General features: G+C 34.3%; 2 protein-coding genes across 2 annotated transcripts in view; one reads left to right on the top strand and one right to left on the bottom strand.

Annotated features, from left to right (window-relative positions):
- The window catches only part of LOC149733844 (protein polybromo-1-like), a 35796-nt gene extending 35341 nt beyond the window's left edge, over nt 1-455 (bottom strand). Inside the window, exon 1 of the mRNA XM_089881399.1 lies at nt 433-455. The gene's annotated coding sequence lies outside the window, so the exon portion shown is untranslated. The remainder of the gene's footprint in view (nt 1-432) is intronic.
- Nucleotides 1-17564, top strand: part of LOC149733840 (nuclear pore complex protein Nup205-like) — a 35599-nt gene that overhangs the window by 3794 nt on the left and 14241 nt on the right. The window contains exons 7-33 of the mRNA XM_089881413.1: nt 128-323; nt 1074-1172; nt 1584-1688; nt 2175-2327; nt 3384-3534; nt 4210-4352; nt 4820-4912; nt 5343-5556; nt 5845-5965; nt 6562-6676; nt 7227-7439; nt 7728-7856; nt 8374-8495; nt 9116-9324; nt 9567-9715; nt 9999-10201; nt 10626-10690; nt 11476-11594; nt 11948-12181; nt 12377-12487; nt 12821-12910; nt 13153-13299; nt 13688-13830; nt 13944-14019; nt 14449-14578; nt 14932-15066; nt 15342-15462. Of these exons, the coding sequence (XP_089737539.1) occupies nt 128-323; nt 1074-1172; nt 1584-1688; nt 2175-2327; nt 3384-3534; nt 4210-4352; nt 4820-4912; nt 5343-5556; nt 5845-5965; nt 6562-6676; nt 7227-7439; nt 7728-7856; nt 8374-8495; nt 9116-9324; nt 9567-9715; nt 9999-10201; nt 10626-10690; nt 11476-11594; nt 11948-12181; nt 12377-12487; nt 12821-12910; nt 13153-13299; nt 13688-13830; nt 13944-14019; nt 14449-14578; nt 14932-15066; nt 15342-15462 (3786 nt within the window). The remainder of the gene's footprint in view (nt 1-127; nt 324-1073; nt 1173-1583; nt 1689-2174; nt 2328-3383; nt 3535-4209; nt 4353-4819; nt 4913-5342; nt 5557-5844; nt 5966-6561; nt 6677-7226; nt 7440-7727; nt 7857-8373; nt 8496-9115; nt 9325-9566; nt 9716-9998; nt 10202-10625; nt 10691-11475; nt 11595-11947; nt 12182-12376; nt 12488-12820; nt 12911-13152; nt 13300-13687; nt 13831-13943; nt 14020-14448; nt 14579-14931; nt 15067-15341; nt 15463-17564) is intronic.

Below are 17564 nucleotides of genomic sequence, written 5' to 3'. Positions count from 1 at the left end.
TTTTTGTTTGCTTTTGTAAAAGATACTTGTTGCAAAAACATTATATATAAATATAATTATTTTATTCAAATTTTTATTGTTTAATATTTTATTCTAATATTCCTATGTTTTACCAAATGTTTTAAAGCAATCACCCAAGTTCTTGGAAAGTATCGGGTGTTCGGTCATGTTTGCAGTTAGCATGGTCGGTCACACTTCGCTTGCTCGCTCAAATTCCCTCCTCGCTGCTCAGTGGCATTACCCCACCAAGTGGTGAAATACTCGAGCAAGACGAACTGGTCGTGGAGATGGCTCTCGCTGATCGTGTGTTCTTGTTTATAAAGGTAAATAATGATTCGCATTGTGAATTCATAATCCAAACGTCGAAACTTAAAAGTGATGAAGCGTTGGGAGATCGCGTTTAGCAATTTGTTTTTTTTTTTATTTAAAAACCTTATTCAAATAGAATCCAAATGAAAACAATTAGAAATGTAAAATATAAAAGTAAATAGGTATTGCAACACACACACGCGTTGCGAATAATAGCACGTTCTATTACGTCGCCTGAACCAAATGTGACTGCAGAGACGAGTCGATGACCTAGCGGTGAACGAGAACGCAAGGTTACAAGAAAAGCGCACACATGGGTTTACCGAGTCGTGACGGTACAAATCACGGAAAACAATAGCGGGGACGGATTGAGAACGAATAAAGAACATAGTTAAATTGATTATAAATGAAACACCACAGTGACTTGTTTATGTTCCAAACAACATTTTAAATTTTTTTCAGTAGAATCTGGTTAAACGCAGTTTTACATTGTTAAAATACCGTTTAAGATATAACCCATAGTTGGGAAACATAGGGAACCTCATTGATTAATGTTTCGACTTTTTTGTATTGACACCTAACACCAGGGTATACCCTTTTAAAGAAAAACAAAACTTGGGTGCTAAAATACATGTAAACCTGTTTTTTAATAAATGAAATGGTATCCCAAACACCCCTAATGTTTTCCTTATGCACTTGCCTTAACTGGTATTATAATGTAGTTTTATAATTTGAGCTATCATTACATTTTCCCACACATGCAGGAAAACATTGTGTTATGCCCGAGTTTCTACTCAGAAGAATTTTATCTTCGTAGAATCCATGGCATCATAACTGATCTTATTGTTAACATGACACTTAAGGTAATTTGGTGATTTGTGTGCCTCGTTTATTTTACTATTTTTTATTGACTATTTATTGACTGTATGGTTCATTTAGGGTTGAATTGATTTTCATAAAATCAAACTCTTAAAATTAGTTGGAACCATCCCTAATTGTCTAACACCCAAGAGTAGACTACCTTAGAGTTTAATAAAAACGTCATTTAATATGAATTACTAGTGCGCATCTATGGGGCCTAGATGGGTCAGTCATCCTTCACTAAGAATGTTCTTTTAAGAAAAAAACTAATCCTAATCAATATACAAAGGCACAAAGTAAAATTAGTAGTACAGTTTGGTTTCACTGGTCATTTTAAATCTATTTATGTCTTTTATTACTCCACTCATATTCATTAGACCATACTGTAGTTCCATTTTGCCCCCCATTCTTAGGTAAAGGAGATGCGTAACCATGGTGACGAGGTGGCGAGGATACTCATGCTCCACCTGGCACAAGGTGAAGAACCTCCACCTTCGTTAAGGAAAGATTTCCACCAGGTAGGTTCAGAAACTGACCAGTACTTTTCTGACTTTTAAAACCATCCTCAAAATAGTTGCAAAAACATTCCGGATTCCGCGCTTAGTAACAGTGTATTTACCTTCACTATTTTTCTCACAAATTTTTCTCTGTTTATGTTGCACATCCTTTGATTTTAACTATTTCCTTTATGTTTATCCCATTCGGCTATTTCCTTTATCCCATAGTGGTTGGCGCGCCTGCCAAGAGTTAGCGCGCCTGTAACCAAGAGGTAATGGGTTCGAGGCTCGTCGTTGCTAGCATTGTGATGGGTGTATGTGTCCTTGGGCAAGACACACTAATAAAAATATCCCGCCCTTGCCAAAAAAATAATTACCCACTAAGTAACTACACGTTAACTCATAAGCTGGCATGAGGTGTATGAAATAGAACACACAAGTTATAAATACTTCCGTTTTCTGCCACGCGAGGATACAGTAAGTTACATTCATCCTTTTATCCCACAGTTGTTGGAACTGATCACTGCGTTGTATGAAGATGATCCTTTATCACTTGAGTTATGCTCCGAGTACTGGTGCACAGCAGACACATCCATGATGGATGCGGGCTCCTACATCATCTCCCCTCATCGATTTCATCATGGTCCTCCTCAGAGACAAGTGGGTCAAATTTTGTTGTACAAAAAAAAATATTTTTTTTTAACCTAAAGTAAGACCTAAAACTGAGGTATCATGCCAATCTTAAAGGCATAGGTGCCAAACTTTATAAAATGCAGGGACAGGTGGGTAATTTTTTTATGTACCAGATTTAGTTTTTAGAACCTAAAAGATGACTTAAAACAGAATTATCATGCCAATCCTAAAAGTTAGGGGCGGAACTTTTTTCACATGCAGAGACAATTTGATAGAATTTTTTATACATTTCATTTTATTTTGACAAACCTAAAAGATAGACTAAAACTTAATTATCTTATTTTGCCAATCCTGAAACTTAATATGCTACTGGAACTACTAAGAATCTAACTCTAATTTAAAGTTGTGTGATGATATGGTACAGGCTTTACTTTTAAAGCTATGCTCTATCAAAGTAGTTAGTTATTCTGAGCTTCAAACAGTTGCATTTGCCTAAACTCACATTCAGGAATTAGGGTCCTATATCTTAATACTTTCTCCAGTTATATACTTATATACATATATTGTAAAGGACATCATTACTGTACAAGTATAGTTTGACTTAGCATTGTCATTCTATATCAGTCTGTCCAACATCAAGTAGTGACTTGCCGACATGGTCATATGAGTAGCAATGACAATGAGCGATTGTCACTCACATTTTACAGCCAACATGTTCAGATTCTTGAGAATTGGCTTTCTTGCATTAGTTTACGTCTGAAGGCTGTATGCCTTATGATGATAAATGCATCCGCATATTTCGCTGATTTAATGTATAGTAGAGTGGGGTAAGATGGGACACGTTTTCATTCTATTTTCTCATCCCATTTGATAGTAAACAAAGAACATTCAAAGAAATATAAAACCATATCCTCACGACTCCCATATGTTAATAGTTTAAAACACAAGTTACACAATCAGGAATATATGTGTCAGGTCTTTCCCCACCCTACTATATGTTCTGTATATAAATACATTTGATTATCTAGCATTTTGGCATATTTTACCACCAAGTTAATACATTACCACAATTCACCTCTCCAGACTGCTTTGTTTAAGTTTGTCCGCCAGTCAGGAGATCTCTTGCCTCCCTTACTGTACGTTCCATACCTTCATATGTTATCTGCATTGGCCAGTGGAACACAAAGTGCCCGTGCATGTTATGAGATGCTACATTACAATGGTGCAAACTTCAGTAAGTTTTAAACGGTTGTATATTTATATGTTGTACGATAAAAGTTTATATTATAGTTGTAGGGTGGGGAAAGATGGGACACCTTTTACATTTTGTTTTCTCGTCCCATTTAGCAGTAAAAAAGAACATTCAAAGAATTATAAAACTGTATACTCACGACTCCCATGGACTGTTGCTAATTGTTTAAAATATGATCAGGATATTTGGATATTATGTGCTTAGAATATCCCACTTGCCCTTTAGTACAAAATCTCCTTTGGTAAATATACATTAAACAATATTAAAAAGGTCCCCACCGCTCTTTTTAACAAAGTTCCAGTTACAAAAGTTTAAATTTGCTAGGTTCATTATAACTCCTACGAAATAATCTACAATCATTAACTCTTAAATGTCATGTGCCAAGCACTGGCGACCATGCCTGAAGCTCGCAGACAGGTCATTAGGTCCAGACTGTCGTACAAAAACTCGCAGGCTGCTATTTTAAAAGCTCTGCATTCATGCGGAATACAAAACCGCGCCAAGATGTATATTTGAACAGTGTTCTTGACAACTGTCGTTTTGCTAATTTCCTTTTCCTTGTTGTTTTAATTATTCTGATCTTCGCTACTGCGTATTCAAGATAAATCTAAATTTAAGTTATGTTATATAACAACACATATGCATATTCCTACATAGGTGGTGGTAGTGATGTGAATTCAATGTCACTTGATCACTTCTTCTCATCTTGTCATCGATATTATGAACATCTACATCAGGATAAACCACTCCATGACATCACAAACCCATTTATGATGTCACAGTCTCAATTTGGATCTCAGGTAAAAAGGCAAAATTTTCCAAAAGATGATTTTTTTTCATAATGCCTATTTTTTTAGTGGACCATACAATAGTTGCCCTTGCATAACTAATACAAGCTCTCTAATATCAAAGTTTGTACCAGAACTACTTTATGTACTATATACAAATTATATATACCTGCATGGCCTACTCTATACACGGGGTATTATTCGCGTCAATAGGCCTCTTTTTCTGAGCAGTTTAGGTGTATTCCTAGGCCGTGTATTAAGTAGGCCATGATACCTGTCATACACTCTAGTATGGTAATGCCAAATCTGGCCCAAATTCTCGTTTTGCTGGCATGCCTCATCTAGAACCTTACCAATTTATAATAGGCTGCTGTAAAAAAAGGGTCTCACTCAATTAGAATGAAAATAAAAGAAAAAAACCTCAATCAAACAGAATACTAACTACTAAATAGAAATAAGTTTTTAATATAACAATACAGAGTGGGCACCCTCCTCGAAACAGAAGCATCACACCCAAAGAAGTGGAAGGATTGAGAGCTGTCATGAAGTTGCTTACACAGATCATTAAATACGTGAGATTCTTGCTTTATTTTAACCATTTTATTATTGTTATAACTTATAACAACTTATAAGGTATGTCAAACAATTTTAATATTATCTAATAAATTCGCGGCAATACCCGGATAAGAAGTTGATTGGTTTTTACTTAAGAAGTTAATAGGTTTTTACCGACATTTACATTCTGCCTATCGGTAAAAAGGCGCTGATATTATAAAGATATATAAATAGTTTGTGAGAAGCAACGTGCCTTCTACTTGACCTTCACGTGCATTGTAGTTTGACTTTTACGTACGCCATAGTTTAACCTTTATGTGCGTATAGTGACAAATATCGGTATCAGTTTAAAAAATTGATTTCGGTCGGTCTCTAGTTCTAAGCTTAAAATCTCAAATATACTTTATAAACATCTTATTTTGATCCCGATAAAATCTTAACCTACAGGACAACATTGCATGCATCAACATATATGAGAACCAACAGTGGTTAGCATGCGGGGTGTTGTATGGGTTGCTACAATGCCCAGTGCCTGTCACACTGAAGGGCGATGTACTGGGAGTCCTCACTCAGCTCTCGAGGATCCCAGAGATCGCATCCGGCATCCTCCAGATCACCGAGAGTGCTCAAATCCTCGTCACTACTGGAGATTGCTCACCTGGTAAGGAATTTAAATTTTTTTCAAAAACTAGATCTGTTTTAAACTGGCATAGCACAACTGTAAATACTTAAATAAATTAAAAATATAATTTTTATGCTTATTTTCTGGTAGCCCAAAACATACTTAGTTATTGAGTTACATCTGTAAAACAGGGTTTTAAGCATGTTTTTTCCTATATAACACTGTAGTTATTGCTTATCCTTATTTTTTATTTATTTTTAATACCATTTATACTTGTTGGGAATATTTATGGTGACAATCACATAACTTTTCACATGAAAATCACAGGTTCATCAGGTGTATCACTAGAGTTGGAGCAGATAGAATCACGTGAAGAGGAATACCCGATGACGCGTTCATTTGTGAACCTTCTCACAGCCATGGCTCACTCTGGTGCTAATCTATCAGTGTAAGTGTTGTTTACATAAGTGTCACATTTTTTAAAAATTGTGATCAAAATCTGTGATGACATTGTAAAAAAACCTAAATTGATTGGTTAATGTGTTGAATACTGTATAGTTTGGCCTTGCATGTTTGTACAGAAACAAATGAGCAAATTTAAAGTTGTATTGGGATGAATGTAAAACCTGGGGGGTTGAAATATTATTTTACTCCAAATTGGTGTAAACGTGTGTTTATGTATGTTTATTTGCAAAGCACAAAATATTGAAATTAACATCCAGAATTTTCCAACTCATTTTCACATTTTACAATAAGTGTCGGATGGCTTAGTGAACTACTGTACTGCTTATTACAACTGAGCCAATTGTTGACCCACTTTTAGGACGCTGCCTTTTAGTTGAGTTGCTGTAATAATTAATTGTTGGCTGTATATGCAGTTTAACTTCTTATACCTTTGTGTGTGGGCTTTTTTACTAAGTTTAGGAAACACAGTAAATGAAGTTTATTAGTAGCAGTGTACTTATTTGTTTGTTTGTGTTTTGTTACTGTATAATATACAGGCCAACAGGCTAGAATATGAAGTAAAATGTCCCATTTCCACAGCATTGGTGAGGGTGTGCGAGCTCCTGGATTTGATCCATACCTCACGTTCACTGTCGAGTCGGTCTTTCTCAAGTTTTCAACGCGAGCCTATGGAAGAAAGGAAGAAAAATGGGAGGTACCAACTTTTGTTGTATTACGCTAATAACTTTGTTAAGTTATCATTGCTTTTATTTTATAACCTGTTTAGTTCTCTATTGGCTTGTTACCAAGATGGCCCATGTTTCTGCATTTCGGGACTTCTTAATGTACCTATATCTTAATATTTTAAATTTCTACCTAAGTGGTCCCCCAATAATGTGACCTTATTTTATGCCTCAATGGTTTTGTCTTTTTTTTCTCTTTGTCCATCTGTCCGACCTTATTGGACGAACATTCTAAACATGAGGTTGTGTCAATATTCGAACTACAAACTTTACACACCCAACTGTTTTTTAGGGGGTAATGCGCCATTTAAGCCTATAATAAGTTGTTTTAATGTATTGGTAAATGGGTACAAATTCGGGCTGTATAACATGTCATAGTGTAAAGGGGGACAAGTTAACAGACATGTCACATAAGAGGAAAATTATAAAATGGGGACTTGGTTCCTTTCTTAACCCATTGGGTGTGTCATTGTTGATAAATCATTTTATGCTTTTTTATTGATCACTTTTGTTTTTTCCAAGGTTGCATCATCTTGCCTCAAATTATTCAACAAGTTGATCACGACCTATCAACCTCACCCTGATCATTTCAACATCAACAAAACTGGTTTGCCGGCTGACGTCATGCTCGACCGCACACAGCTGATGCACGATGCCGGGCCGTTTTCAAAAATCCGGCCACCAGCGTTTCATCTTTTACTTTATGTTTACAACCAGGGAAACTTTTTCAAAACTGTAAGTCAATTTTAACAGAGTTTTTTGACATAGAGAATACTGACAAGCTTTATGATAGAAAGTAAATTTGTAAAAATAAAAGTAGGATTTATTTCTGTTATGCACTTTTGTTTAAAAATCTGGTTTCCTATTCTGTTTATTCTTCTGACACAAAAGTTTTTCCGAAAACAAAGCCTAGATTTTCTGATGATTAACTAAAATGTATCTTTTGTTATTTTGTATGCTTTATATCCAAGTGTTCTTTCCTATCCTTATATATCTATTTACAATTTTTTATTTTGACTACAGACCATGCAAATAGTTGATGAATGCGTTCACTATTTAGACACCTACGTAACTAAACCTGCCCAAGAGCGCTCTCTTGTGGTGGCAGCCACGCTTGCAATGCAGTTGCTCTACAATGGCCTCATGATACTGGTAATATAAAAGTGTGGTTTTAGTTTTGCAAATACTTTTATATTTCAATTGAGATTATCATAAAAATATTATATTTAAATTGAGTCTTCTGGTATAAAAAGTTAATTTTATTAAACCAATGCTTTTATATCTTGTGTATTATAGTTAGAGCCAATCATAAGACTATGTCTGGTCGCAAGACCATCACAAATGTTTAATAAAATACAGGGACAGTTTAACAAAATATGTTTTATACAGACTGTAATAATCTGTGCCTAACCTATATATGGCAGTGTAGAAATCATTTTCTTCAGTTCTAATAGTTTTTTTTTTACTGTTGAGTGTTGTGCAATAAACATATACATCAAATCTAATATACCACAACTTTGTCTTAACTTTAAAAACATAGGCCTAAATATATTCCTAATGGTGACTGGTTGTATTTAAAAATCCCCAAAAATTATTTATTTTTTTCATTAAGGATTTGAAAATTCTTTACGATTCGAAAATTTTAAGTTTGATTTTTGTTGTTATTTAGGATTCGTTCATGGCCAGCATGCGGGCAAGTGGGAGTGCAATTCTCCTAACTTCACTTGATAAACTATTACTTGGTTTGAACCAACAGACTGGCAAAGCTGATTTCGTTGTAACATTGGCCAGGTTTGTAGCTTCATTCTAATATTACTAGTTTAGGTATTTCCTAATAAAATGTTAGTTTTTATTGGAAGTATAAAAGTTATTGATTTAAGTCAAGTTTTAGTGATTTAAAGTCAAGTTTTTAAAACTGATTTAATAAATTGACTTCTCCTTAACAATGTTTTTAACAATGTTTGTCTGCCTCAACTACAACTATGCGGCAAATTTTGGTATTCCATTTTCATACTGGTTGGCAAAAAAATAAACAAAAGTCAGATAGAATAATCAACCTAAAACTCAATATTCTCCCGACAAAGTTCCACCCTTGGTGAGACTTGAACGTGAACCCGTAATAATCGGGGTACAATAAAGATTAAAAATTTTTTTAACAATTGACAGAAACAGGAGAACATTTAACAGAAACAGACGTATTTAATATTTATCAACCCAAAACCTAATATTTAACCTTTGGTGAGATTTTGATCCCCATTTTCTTTAGATTTTTTTAAATTTCAAATAATACTTACTTTCATACTGGTTGGCAAAAATTAAACAAAAATCAGATAGAATAATCAACCTAAAATTTAACATTCTCCCAACAAAGTTCCACCCTTAGTGAGTCTTGAACCTGTAATCCCCTTCAGATTTGTGATTCATAACTCCTCCCATCCTCATCTTTCCCTCCTCTCCATCCGGATCATCTCCCACCTCTGTTTATCGGCAGCGACTCAGCGCGAGGTCGTCACGGCGATCACCAAGTCATGCAGCGTGGCGACTCAGCAAAAAATCCTACATGGTTTTGTTGAAGTACTTGACACTATGACTTCGGAAAACGATCAGGAAAACTTACAAGGTAGTCTCGTTAGGTGTTGCATCTGAGATGTGTGTATCTTTACTTTTTGAAATTAAAACTTAATTGGCAGTCTTGTTTCTAATTTTGTTATGAAACTTTTGCTTATAATTTTGTTACAATAAAACGAAAAAAAAAATACCAGAAATAGTTGCAAAAAGGCTAGTTAGAAATAATATATGGTTTAAATATTGTCCGTTTTTTATCTTTATACTGTATCACAAAAATTATTTGTTAATTTTCAGATACCACTGATACCCCCGTGCTTATGGGTCAGTGCAGACAAGCTGTATTGAAGCTTCTAGTTCACTGTGTGGACATGCCTCATCCAAATATGACAACTTTCCTTCTGGGATTCGATCTAAGCAAACCTCCAAACAGAACAAGCTTACAGGCATGTTGGATCTTTGTGAAATTGTTTTTTTAACTTTTTTTATATAAATATTTTTTTATCTTAAAACCCTCTCTATTTTTGTGTCTTGTTGAAAAAGTATTTTTTTTAATTAAAAAAACTTCTAAATTTTAGATTGTAATTACTAATGAAAATTACCTTAACATTCCAATTTGAATCTGACTACTGTAAAATACAACTATAGTTCACACTTTTTTAAAAATTTAAAAAATTTCACAAAATCTCTATACCTATCCTTAACTATATCATTGTTACCACATCTCAGGATCCAGGAATCCTCAGCTCTTCCCGCTCCTGCCTCCACTCTGTGCTCACTATCCTCTCACTAGAGAGCAGTATAGAGACAGCAGATGGCACCACCACCACACAACCACTTAGTATCATTGAAACACCGAAGCTGTCAGAACTCTGCTATCAGCTTGTACATAAACTTGCAGCAAATGTGGACACGTCTGGACCTGTCCTCAGGTTTGTAACAATGTGTTATATAATAGATGCATTGGAATTTGTAGTATATTGTAACCAGGGCAGTTATAATTTGTGGTAATGGGCCAATCATGGCCTAAATCCAAGGCACCATGCATGCCACCTTACCCACATAGAATAGAACCACTGATATTAATATTAAACACAAAATAAGGACGACTGGAAAAACTATAAAATAAAGAAACATTAGAAACCTCAAGTCAGAAGTTGTATTTATCATTACACCTAACTTGTTTCAACAGCCTTTTTTTTATGTTAAAATCCTTAGTCAGCAAGACTAACTTTAAGGGCAGTTTGGTAGCCTTGCTCACTTTTTCATTGTGTATTGGTGAGGTTATTTTATTTCATATCCATTAATATATACAGTATAGTAAAAAAGTAATTCTTCTCATGTCTTTGTTTTCAGATACTTGCGATCTTCATTTGATTTTGTTTTCAAGCAACTTCAATACCTGCCATTCTTTCACCCTGGTAGGTTTAACTTTATAAGAATATCAATTATAGGATCTAACTTTTGAAAAGTCAGGGTACCCCTAAAAAGGTACCAATATGTTTTAAAAGATAAAAGTTTATGCTGGCGAAAGCATGAACATTTTTTTGGTCACATTATTAGTTTTTTGGGGGTAAATAGACTGGACTGATCATTGCTCTATCATTACTATATAGTTTTATTTTAAGACATGTCTGTAAGAGTAAATTGTTTAGCTTGACGCTGCTACCATTGCGGGCGTGTGTGTCCTTGGGCAAGACACTTATCGACAATTGCTCCAACCCAGTGGTCACTAATGGGTTGTCCAAATTATTTAAGACATACATCAAAAAAATCCCTCAAAAAAATAATAAAAAAAGAGTGAATTGTTCATGCATTTATACTGGATACTCTGATTAATTTTCAGGGTACTTTTGCATATTGTGAATTGTTGCATACAAATGTTAGTAGGCGCCTTTGATCTTAATTTTATGTATTTAAACTTTACCTAAACTTTTCAGCGTAGTGGTGACTAATTTGTTGTTCAAATTAGCAATCATATATATATATATATATTTAAAATTAAATGTAATTATTTAAAATGTAATTATCTTCTAAAATACATTATTCTAACTTGCCAGCATGAGGTACATAGTGCTAACATGTAAGTTACGATATGCATTACGTCATACACAATTTGGCAGCCATGTTATAACCTACAGAGCTGCCTGGCAGTAATAAATAATATATTATGATGTCATGGTGGTAATTATGATGTCATACACAGATGTAGAGAAGTCGAAAGAAGTTTTGATGCAGCAAGCATGGTTATTAAGGACAGTTGCTATCGAGTTATATTCACTCTCGTTGAAACGACAACGTGTGAATGCAGAGAGAATACTAAAGGTAACGCATTGTTACATGTGAGAATACATTCTAATATATAGCAGTGGTTCTCAAATATTTTGCAACTGATTTGGAAATGTTAAACAATTTGTGTGTTAAAAATGACATAGCATGCTTATACAACACTTCTATAAAAATGACACCCCAAGTTTGGTTGCTCAGTTTAAAAACTTTTTTTTAAAATGTTTTTCTAGCCTTTTAATTTTATTCTCCACTTATTTATAGCAATCTGCCTTTAAAAAAACAAGACCTTGAACAAAAGTCTGTTTATGTTCCCTGATAAACAATCTTGAAGAACCCTCTGGGAAAAACTGATTTAATATTAAATTCATTATTAGAAATCTGTTTTCTAGGTACTGTTTTCTTCCGATTCATGCAATCTGATTGGCTCAACTTTAAACGCATCGCGTTTGCTTAACCAATCAAGCGACAAGACAAACTTAACAACAAGAGCGCTCGCTGGAGATGTTTCAGTCACCCAACACTCGATGTCAGTGTTGGACGCCTCAGCGTCGGTAGCAATGTCTTCGCAACGAAAGGAATTGTCAAAAATGCTGAAAACCTTCGGTGTATTGGATCTAGTGCAGGTAAAAATCTTGTGAAAAGAAAATTATAAAATAAAGTGCGCTGTTTTGTTAAACTGCCTATTACCTAAACAAGCATCTAAATATAATTAAAATCTTAATTGAATGAGATCTAGTCAGGTAAAAATCTGTTAAAAATATTTAACCTTTTTATATTTGTTTATATGTACCCACTACTACTAAAATATCTAATTGCAGGAATTCCCGAACCCGTTAACCTTGGAACAATTCATTCCTTCAATTGTAGAAGAAGCCATCAGATCGTGTGAAGCAACCAACGAACATGGGATCATACAATGTGATGTCAAGGTAACTATGTTTTTTGTCATACTTTGGTGTTGTTTTACTCTCAGATGCAAATTTTCTTTACTTTTTTATTTACAACAGTCGTTATAACATGAGTGTACTGTTTCATACACCTTGTGCCTGCTTACAAGTTACTATGTATGTTACTTTGTGAGTAATTATTTTTTGGGAGTTTTTTTTTTGATGTATGGATGATAATTTGGACAACCCATTAGTAACCACTGGGTTGGAGCAATTGTCGATAAGTGTCTTGTCCAGGGACACATACGCCCACAATGGTAGCAGCAACGAGCTTTAAAAATCTTTTGCCTGTTGTTTTACTGCCTTTTCTTCCAGGCTCTACACAATATACTAGAAGCCAGCTGTACTACCTTGTCCAGCTCAGAGGATGCAAACAGAAAACAACTTGCCATTGCAGACATGCAGGTTCATTTATTTTTAAATATTATTACTTTTTGTCAAAGTCAGACATTTTTAACGGGAACAGATAAAAGCAAGATGTGACAATTGTTTTAATATTTTAATCATTTACTTTAAATTCATTTTATAACAGCAGTTTTTTAGCCATTATCTTATTTTGTCAATGCTGTATGAAATTAAAATAGGAAAAATGTTTTTTGAATGTGATAAAACAATATTTTTAATTTATTTTTTTATTCTTTTTTCAGAATATTCTTCAAAATGCGATGGACCGAAACATGACGAGAGAAACCGTTCATGCGAAGCTTTCATTCCTCACTGGGTGGCGCCACACACTTGAAGTTGCGTTAACAGCATGTCCGGTTGATCTGTTAAGCAAGGAAGCAAGACAAGAAGTAAAATATAGATTTTTTTATTAATATGTGAGATTGGTAGTACATATACTGTATTGTTAGCAATCAAGCATTGGTACATTTGGATACACCAACATTATTTTTTATATAATTTATTATATTCTATATGGGTTAGGTTCTTGTCGGAGGCCCTAGGTCTTCAACCACTTATTATAACTATGCATGAATTAATGTAACTAGTTTAACCTTTCACAAGTTATCTCATGCCATGTCTCTTTCTGAGTATTTTAAATGTGAAATTAATTTTTTTTTCTGTCAGTTTCTTCTAAGAGTAAATTTGAGTTGTTATAATTTGCATTTTAAATTTACTCATAATTTGCATTTTAAATTTACTTATAATTTCCATTTTAAAAAGAGATTTCTATTTTAGGTGCTTCTCTCCACATTACAACATCTGGTCAACACTGCCAGGAGCAGTGATGCCACGCAAGAATTAACTTCCCCAATTGCTGGCATCGTGCTCATGATCATTGTACAAATACGAGCCAGTTTTTTTGGTGATGCTGATCCAAAGTATGTTGGTTGATTAGTTGCTATGCATTTGTATGAGATCGGTTATAATATCATTGTTGGTTTTGCTTAAAATCAACAGGGTAAAGTTTCCAATTTGATATCCTTTTTTGCAGTATAACCATGGATGGAAGTATTTCTGCTTATGAAACAAAACAAGAAATATCATTGGCCAGTGTTGCACCATTACAGGTTTGTAGATTTGTGCAATCTTTTCTATACGGATTAGGTCCCACAGTAAGCCTGACCAGGGGATCTAGGTAATAGACAGGAGTTGCCTCATTACCCATTTTGTTAGTTTAGCATTGGTAACAGTGGCAGTTTAATTATAAGTAGGGGAGGGGAGGATGGGACCCCTTTTTACTCTATTTCCTCGTCCAATTTGATAGTAAACAAAAAACATTCAAAGGATTATAAAACCGTATTCTTGCGACTTCCATAAACTGTTGTTATTTGTTAAAAAACAATCAGGATATTCGGATATTATGTGCTAGGTGTCCCGTTTCCCCCTACTCCACTATATGTAACCTACCAACAAAAAGTTATTTTCTTGATCAATAAACAATTTCAACGAATGAGTACCTTTTAGTAAAAACTTTAAAATCCCCTTATTATTCCTAGGTTGTAGTAAGGGGTGTAATGGAATGGTTGCTACAAGCAGGCTTACCAGCGAAAGTTCGTACCCATTTATACACGGCTCTGCTCTACTATTTACAACTGTGCCAAAAGCCGAAAGACTCCGATAAAAAGAGTAAGCATGCACCAATATGTAACCTTTTTTGGGGGGAATTTGTTTATTTTACTTTATAAAACATTTGCTCTTTCTTTTTGGATACATTGCAATTGATTTTAAAAATCAGAAAATATCGTAATAATGCTGTGTTGCCTTGAAAATAATCGGAAAAATCTGTAGTTATCTTAGGACTATGTAAATGTGATGTATTACTTTTAATTTCTTGAAATAACTTTAAAATTGCTGTGTTACTTAAAATAATATTATTGTCAGGATTAAAAAGTGTTGACTTTCACATAATAACTCCAGTTTAAATTTTCCAACATATCATCTTTATTTTTCTTTTTAATTTGATAACTTTTTTTTTACAGAGTCACGTCATGGCAACCTAATGTTACTCGCGTCAAGTGAGGACATCTATGCTCGTTTGAATCGTGACAACCTCCAATTACTACAAGAATATGGAGACACTTTCATGGACTTGCTATGCAAGGATGCCTCCAGTGGTGAGATATTAATATAAGATGTTTGTATTTTTGCACAGCAATGTTTATGTGGGAGTATGTAAAGGTAGCTGTACTCTGTTTCTTTGCATTAATGACTACAGGGTATTTTTCACTTTTAAATAATGGCAACTTCTTTAACAGACTAACATATGGTTTCAGTTTAATATTCCTTTGTGTTACACTGGATTTAGTGTGTTTTTCACAAGAAAACAACCTTAAACTGCATTAGTTAATTAAGGTACTAATTTGTATGTACGAAAAAAAATATTTTTCAGGTTATGGTGTGTGTAGGGTGCTAGCGTTCGCTTGCTTAGATGCAATCCATCAGATTGACACACATCAGACTTGGTTACAATACATGGTGAAGAATGGATACATGGCACATATTGCACACAGGTTTGTTTATTTAAATACATCCGCATATATACATTTAGCAATGGTATGAATTCACTTTTTGTGGTTAGATATATGGCATAAACACTATGTATACACTATATATGTATAATGTAAGATTTGAATTTTGGAATTTACAGTTAACAGCTGTTACAGTTGAAATTCTATATAACTGTATTTGGCATAGCTAATAGCATTGTAGAGGTGTCTTTGATTTTAGAAATGATCTGATAAGTCTTGAATTTAATTCCTTTTTCTTCTTGATGTGGTTAATATTTTTTGGATTCGTTACTTTCCCGGCCTATAGCATGTTCCTCCTACATATAAGATTCCATAAGCATGTGTTATGTAACTTTTATAAACGGCTAGATCAAGTTTATAGAAGCTATTAGGAAACTCCTGTAAAATTGTGATATATTTTTGTCAGGATTTTTTAAAATATGGTACTTCAATAGAATAAAAAACTTAGTTTAGGAGCTGCTAAAACTCATTGTAGAGTTGTTGTATATATTACTTTTTATTCTTCAATCGTTATGGGTGAGGACCTTGTCAAAAACCAAAGATTTATCCAAATTTCGCTTACTACTTGTATGTGTGACTTACTGCAAAGAATTCGTCTTCTGCTTAACCTTGTTTGGAAGCGGATTCTTCTATCCACCTCTGCCCAATTTATAGAAGCTGATCCAGAAGGTCCCCTTGCACCCTTTTGCCCCTTGTTCCCTTGAGCCCTTGTGAACCTTTTGATCCTTTTATACCCTTGGGCCCGCTGGGTCCTTGTAGGCCTTTTGGACCTTGTAGACCCACCGGTCCTTGCAAACCTATGGGTCCTTGTAAACCTTTTGGCCCTAGCATACCCAAAGGTCCTTGTGAGCCTTTTGGTCCCTGCAAACCCCTAGGACCCCTTTTACCCGGTCTACCCATTGGACCTCGTACACTCGTCGCATTGGATTGCTGTATTTCTTGGTTTGGATCATAAATACCTTCTACTGACCTACAAACTATGTACTGGTTTCTAACAGTTGACTCTGCAGTGAAAGTCACTGCAGCAAGTATCAGCAACGTAACTCCAACCATTTTGAAAGTTAATTACAAATGCAGTCAAGAACATGTTTGCTGCTTTTATAGCAAAGTAAGCATGAACAAAATCCCAATCCACATTCAAAAGTGCAAAACATTAATCATTGGCAGAATCATGAATCATTGTATGTCATGTTCGTTATGTAAATTTAATGAAGTTTGTGTCAAGCTAAGTTGGCCAGCACGGTTGGTTCTTTATTTAAATGATATGTGGTAATATGGTCCTATTTTAATCAGACTTTGATTGTAAAGATATCAGTTTCAAAGCAAGTAATTAATATTTGAAGCAGTTTATAACTTTCATTGCCATTTATTAAATATAATTTCCTTTTCTTTTGGCAAAGCAACTCTGATAGGATTTTATTTTCTGGTTTTGTTTGACAAAGAAACTTGGCATGTGTATACCAAACATGAGCTATTAAATGCGTCTGCTTCTTAAATTAAATAACTGCAACGAGAGAAAAAACCTGCAACACATTGTTTCTTATTACAGACTGTCTGAAAAAATGGTTCTTATGCAAAAGGCATGATTTTGCAGTTAATTTGGACACAAACATGGTCACACTAAATCGGGTATTTTTATTCTGCAATAGTTTGGTACAAAGCAAATGACATAAAAACTATAATATTTGCTGTTGAAATCTTGAATAATGTAAAGCAAGAATGTTAAGTTTGAATTTCTTGTCTCTTCACTTCAGCAGAATATTCTGTTCTTCATCATTTGCATAGGAATTGACCTGAACATGTAATGGTTATTTTAAATGGGATTAAGTTTAAAATACCTGTTTTTTTTCATTTTTGACTTATGCAACACAGATTCCGGTATTAAATAGATAATATGTGTAATGGTAGATTTTTCGGTTGTTTAACAAAGTTTTAAAACCCTTCCAAAATAACCTGAGAAAAATGTTAAACCAAATTTTGTGTTTATTATCTGTTATTAAACAGAGTAATGTCTAAACAGTGCAAACACTGCTGGAACTTAACACACCGTAAAGGAAAAAAAGTTCGCCTGGTTGTTGAACGTG

The sequence above is a fragment of the Ciona robusta genome, chromosome 7, assembly GCF_009617815.1.
Source record: "Ciona robusta chromosome 7, ASM961781v2".
Lineage (NCBI taxonomy): Eukaryota > Metazoa > Chordata > Ascidiacea > Phlebobranchia > Cionidae > Ciona > Ciona robusta.
Note: the sequence above shows the minus strand (reverse complement) of the source record. Positions and strands in the feature narration are given on the sequence as shown.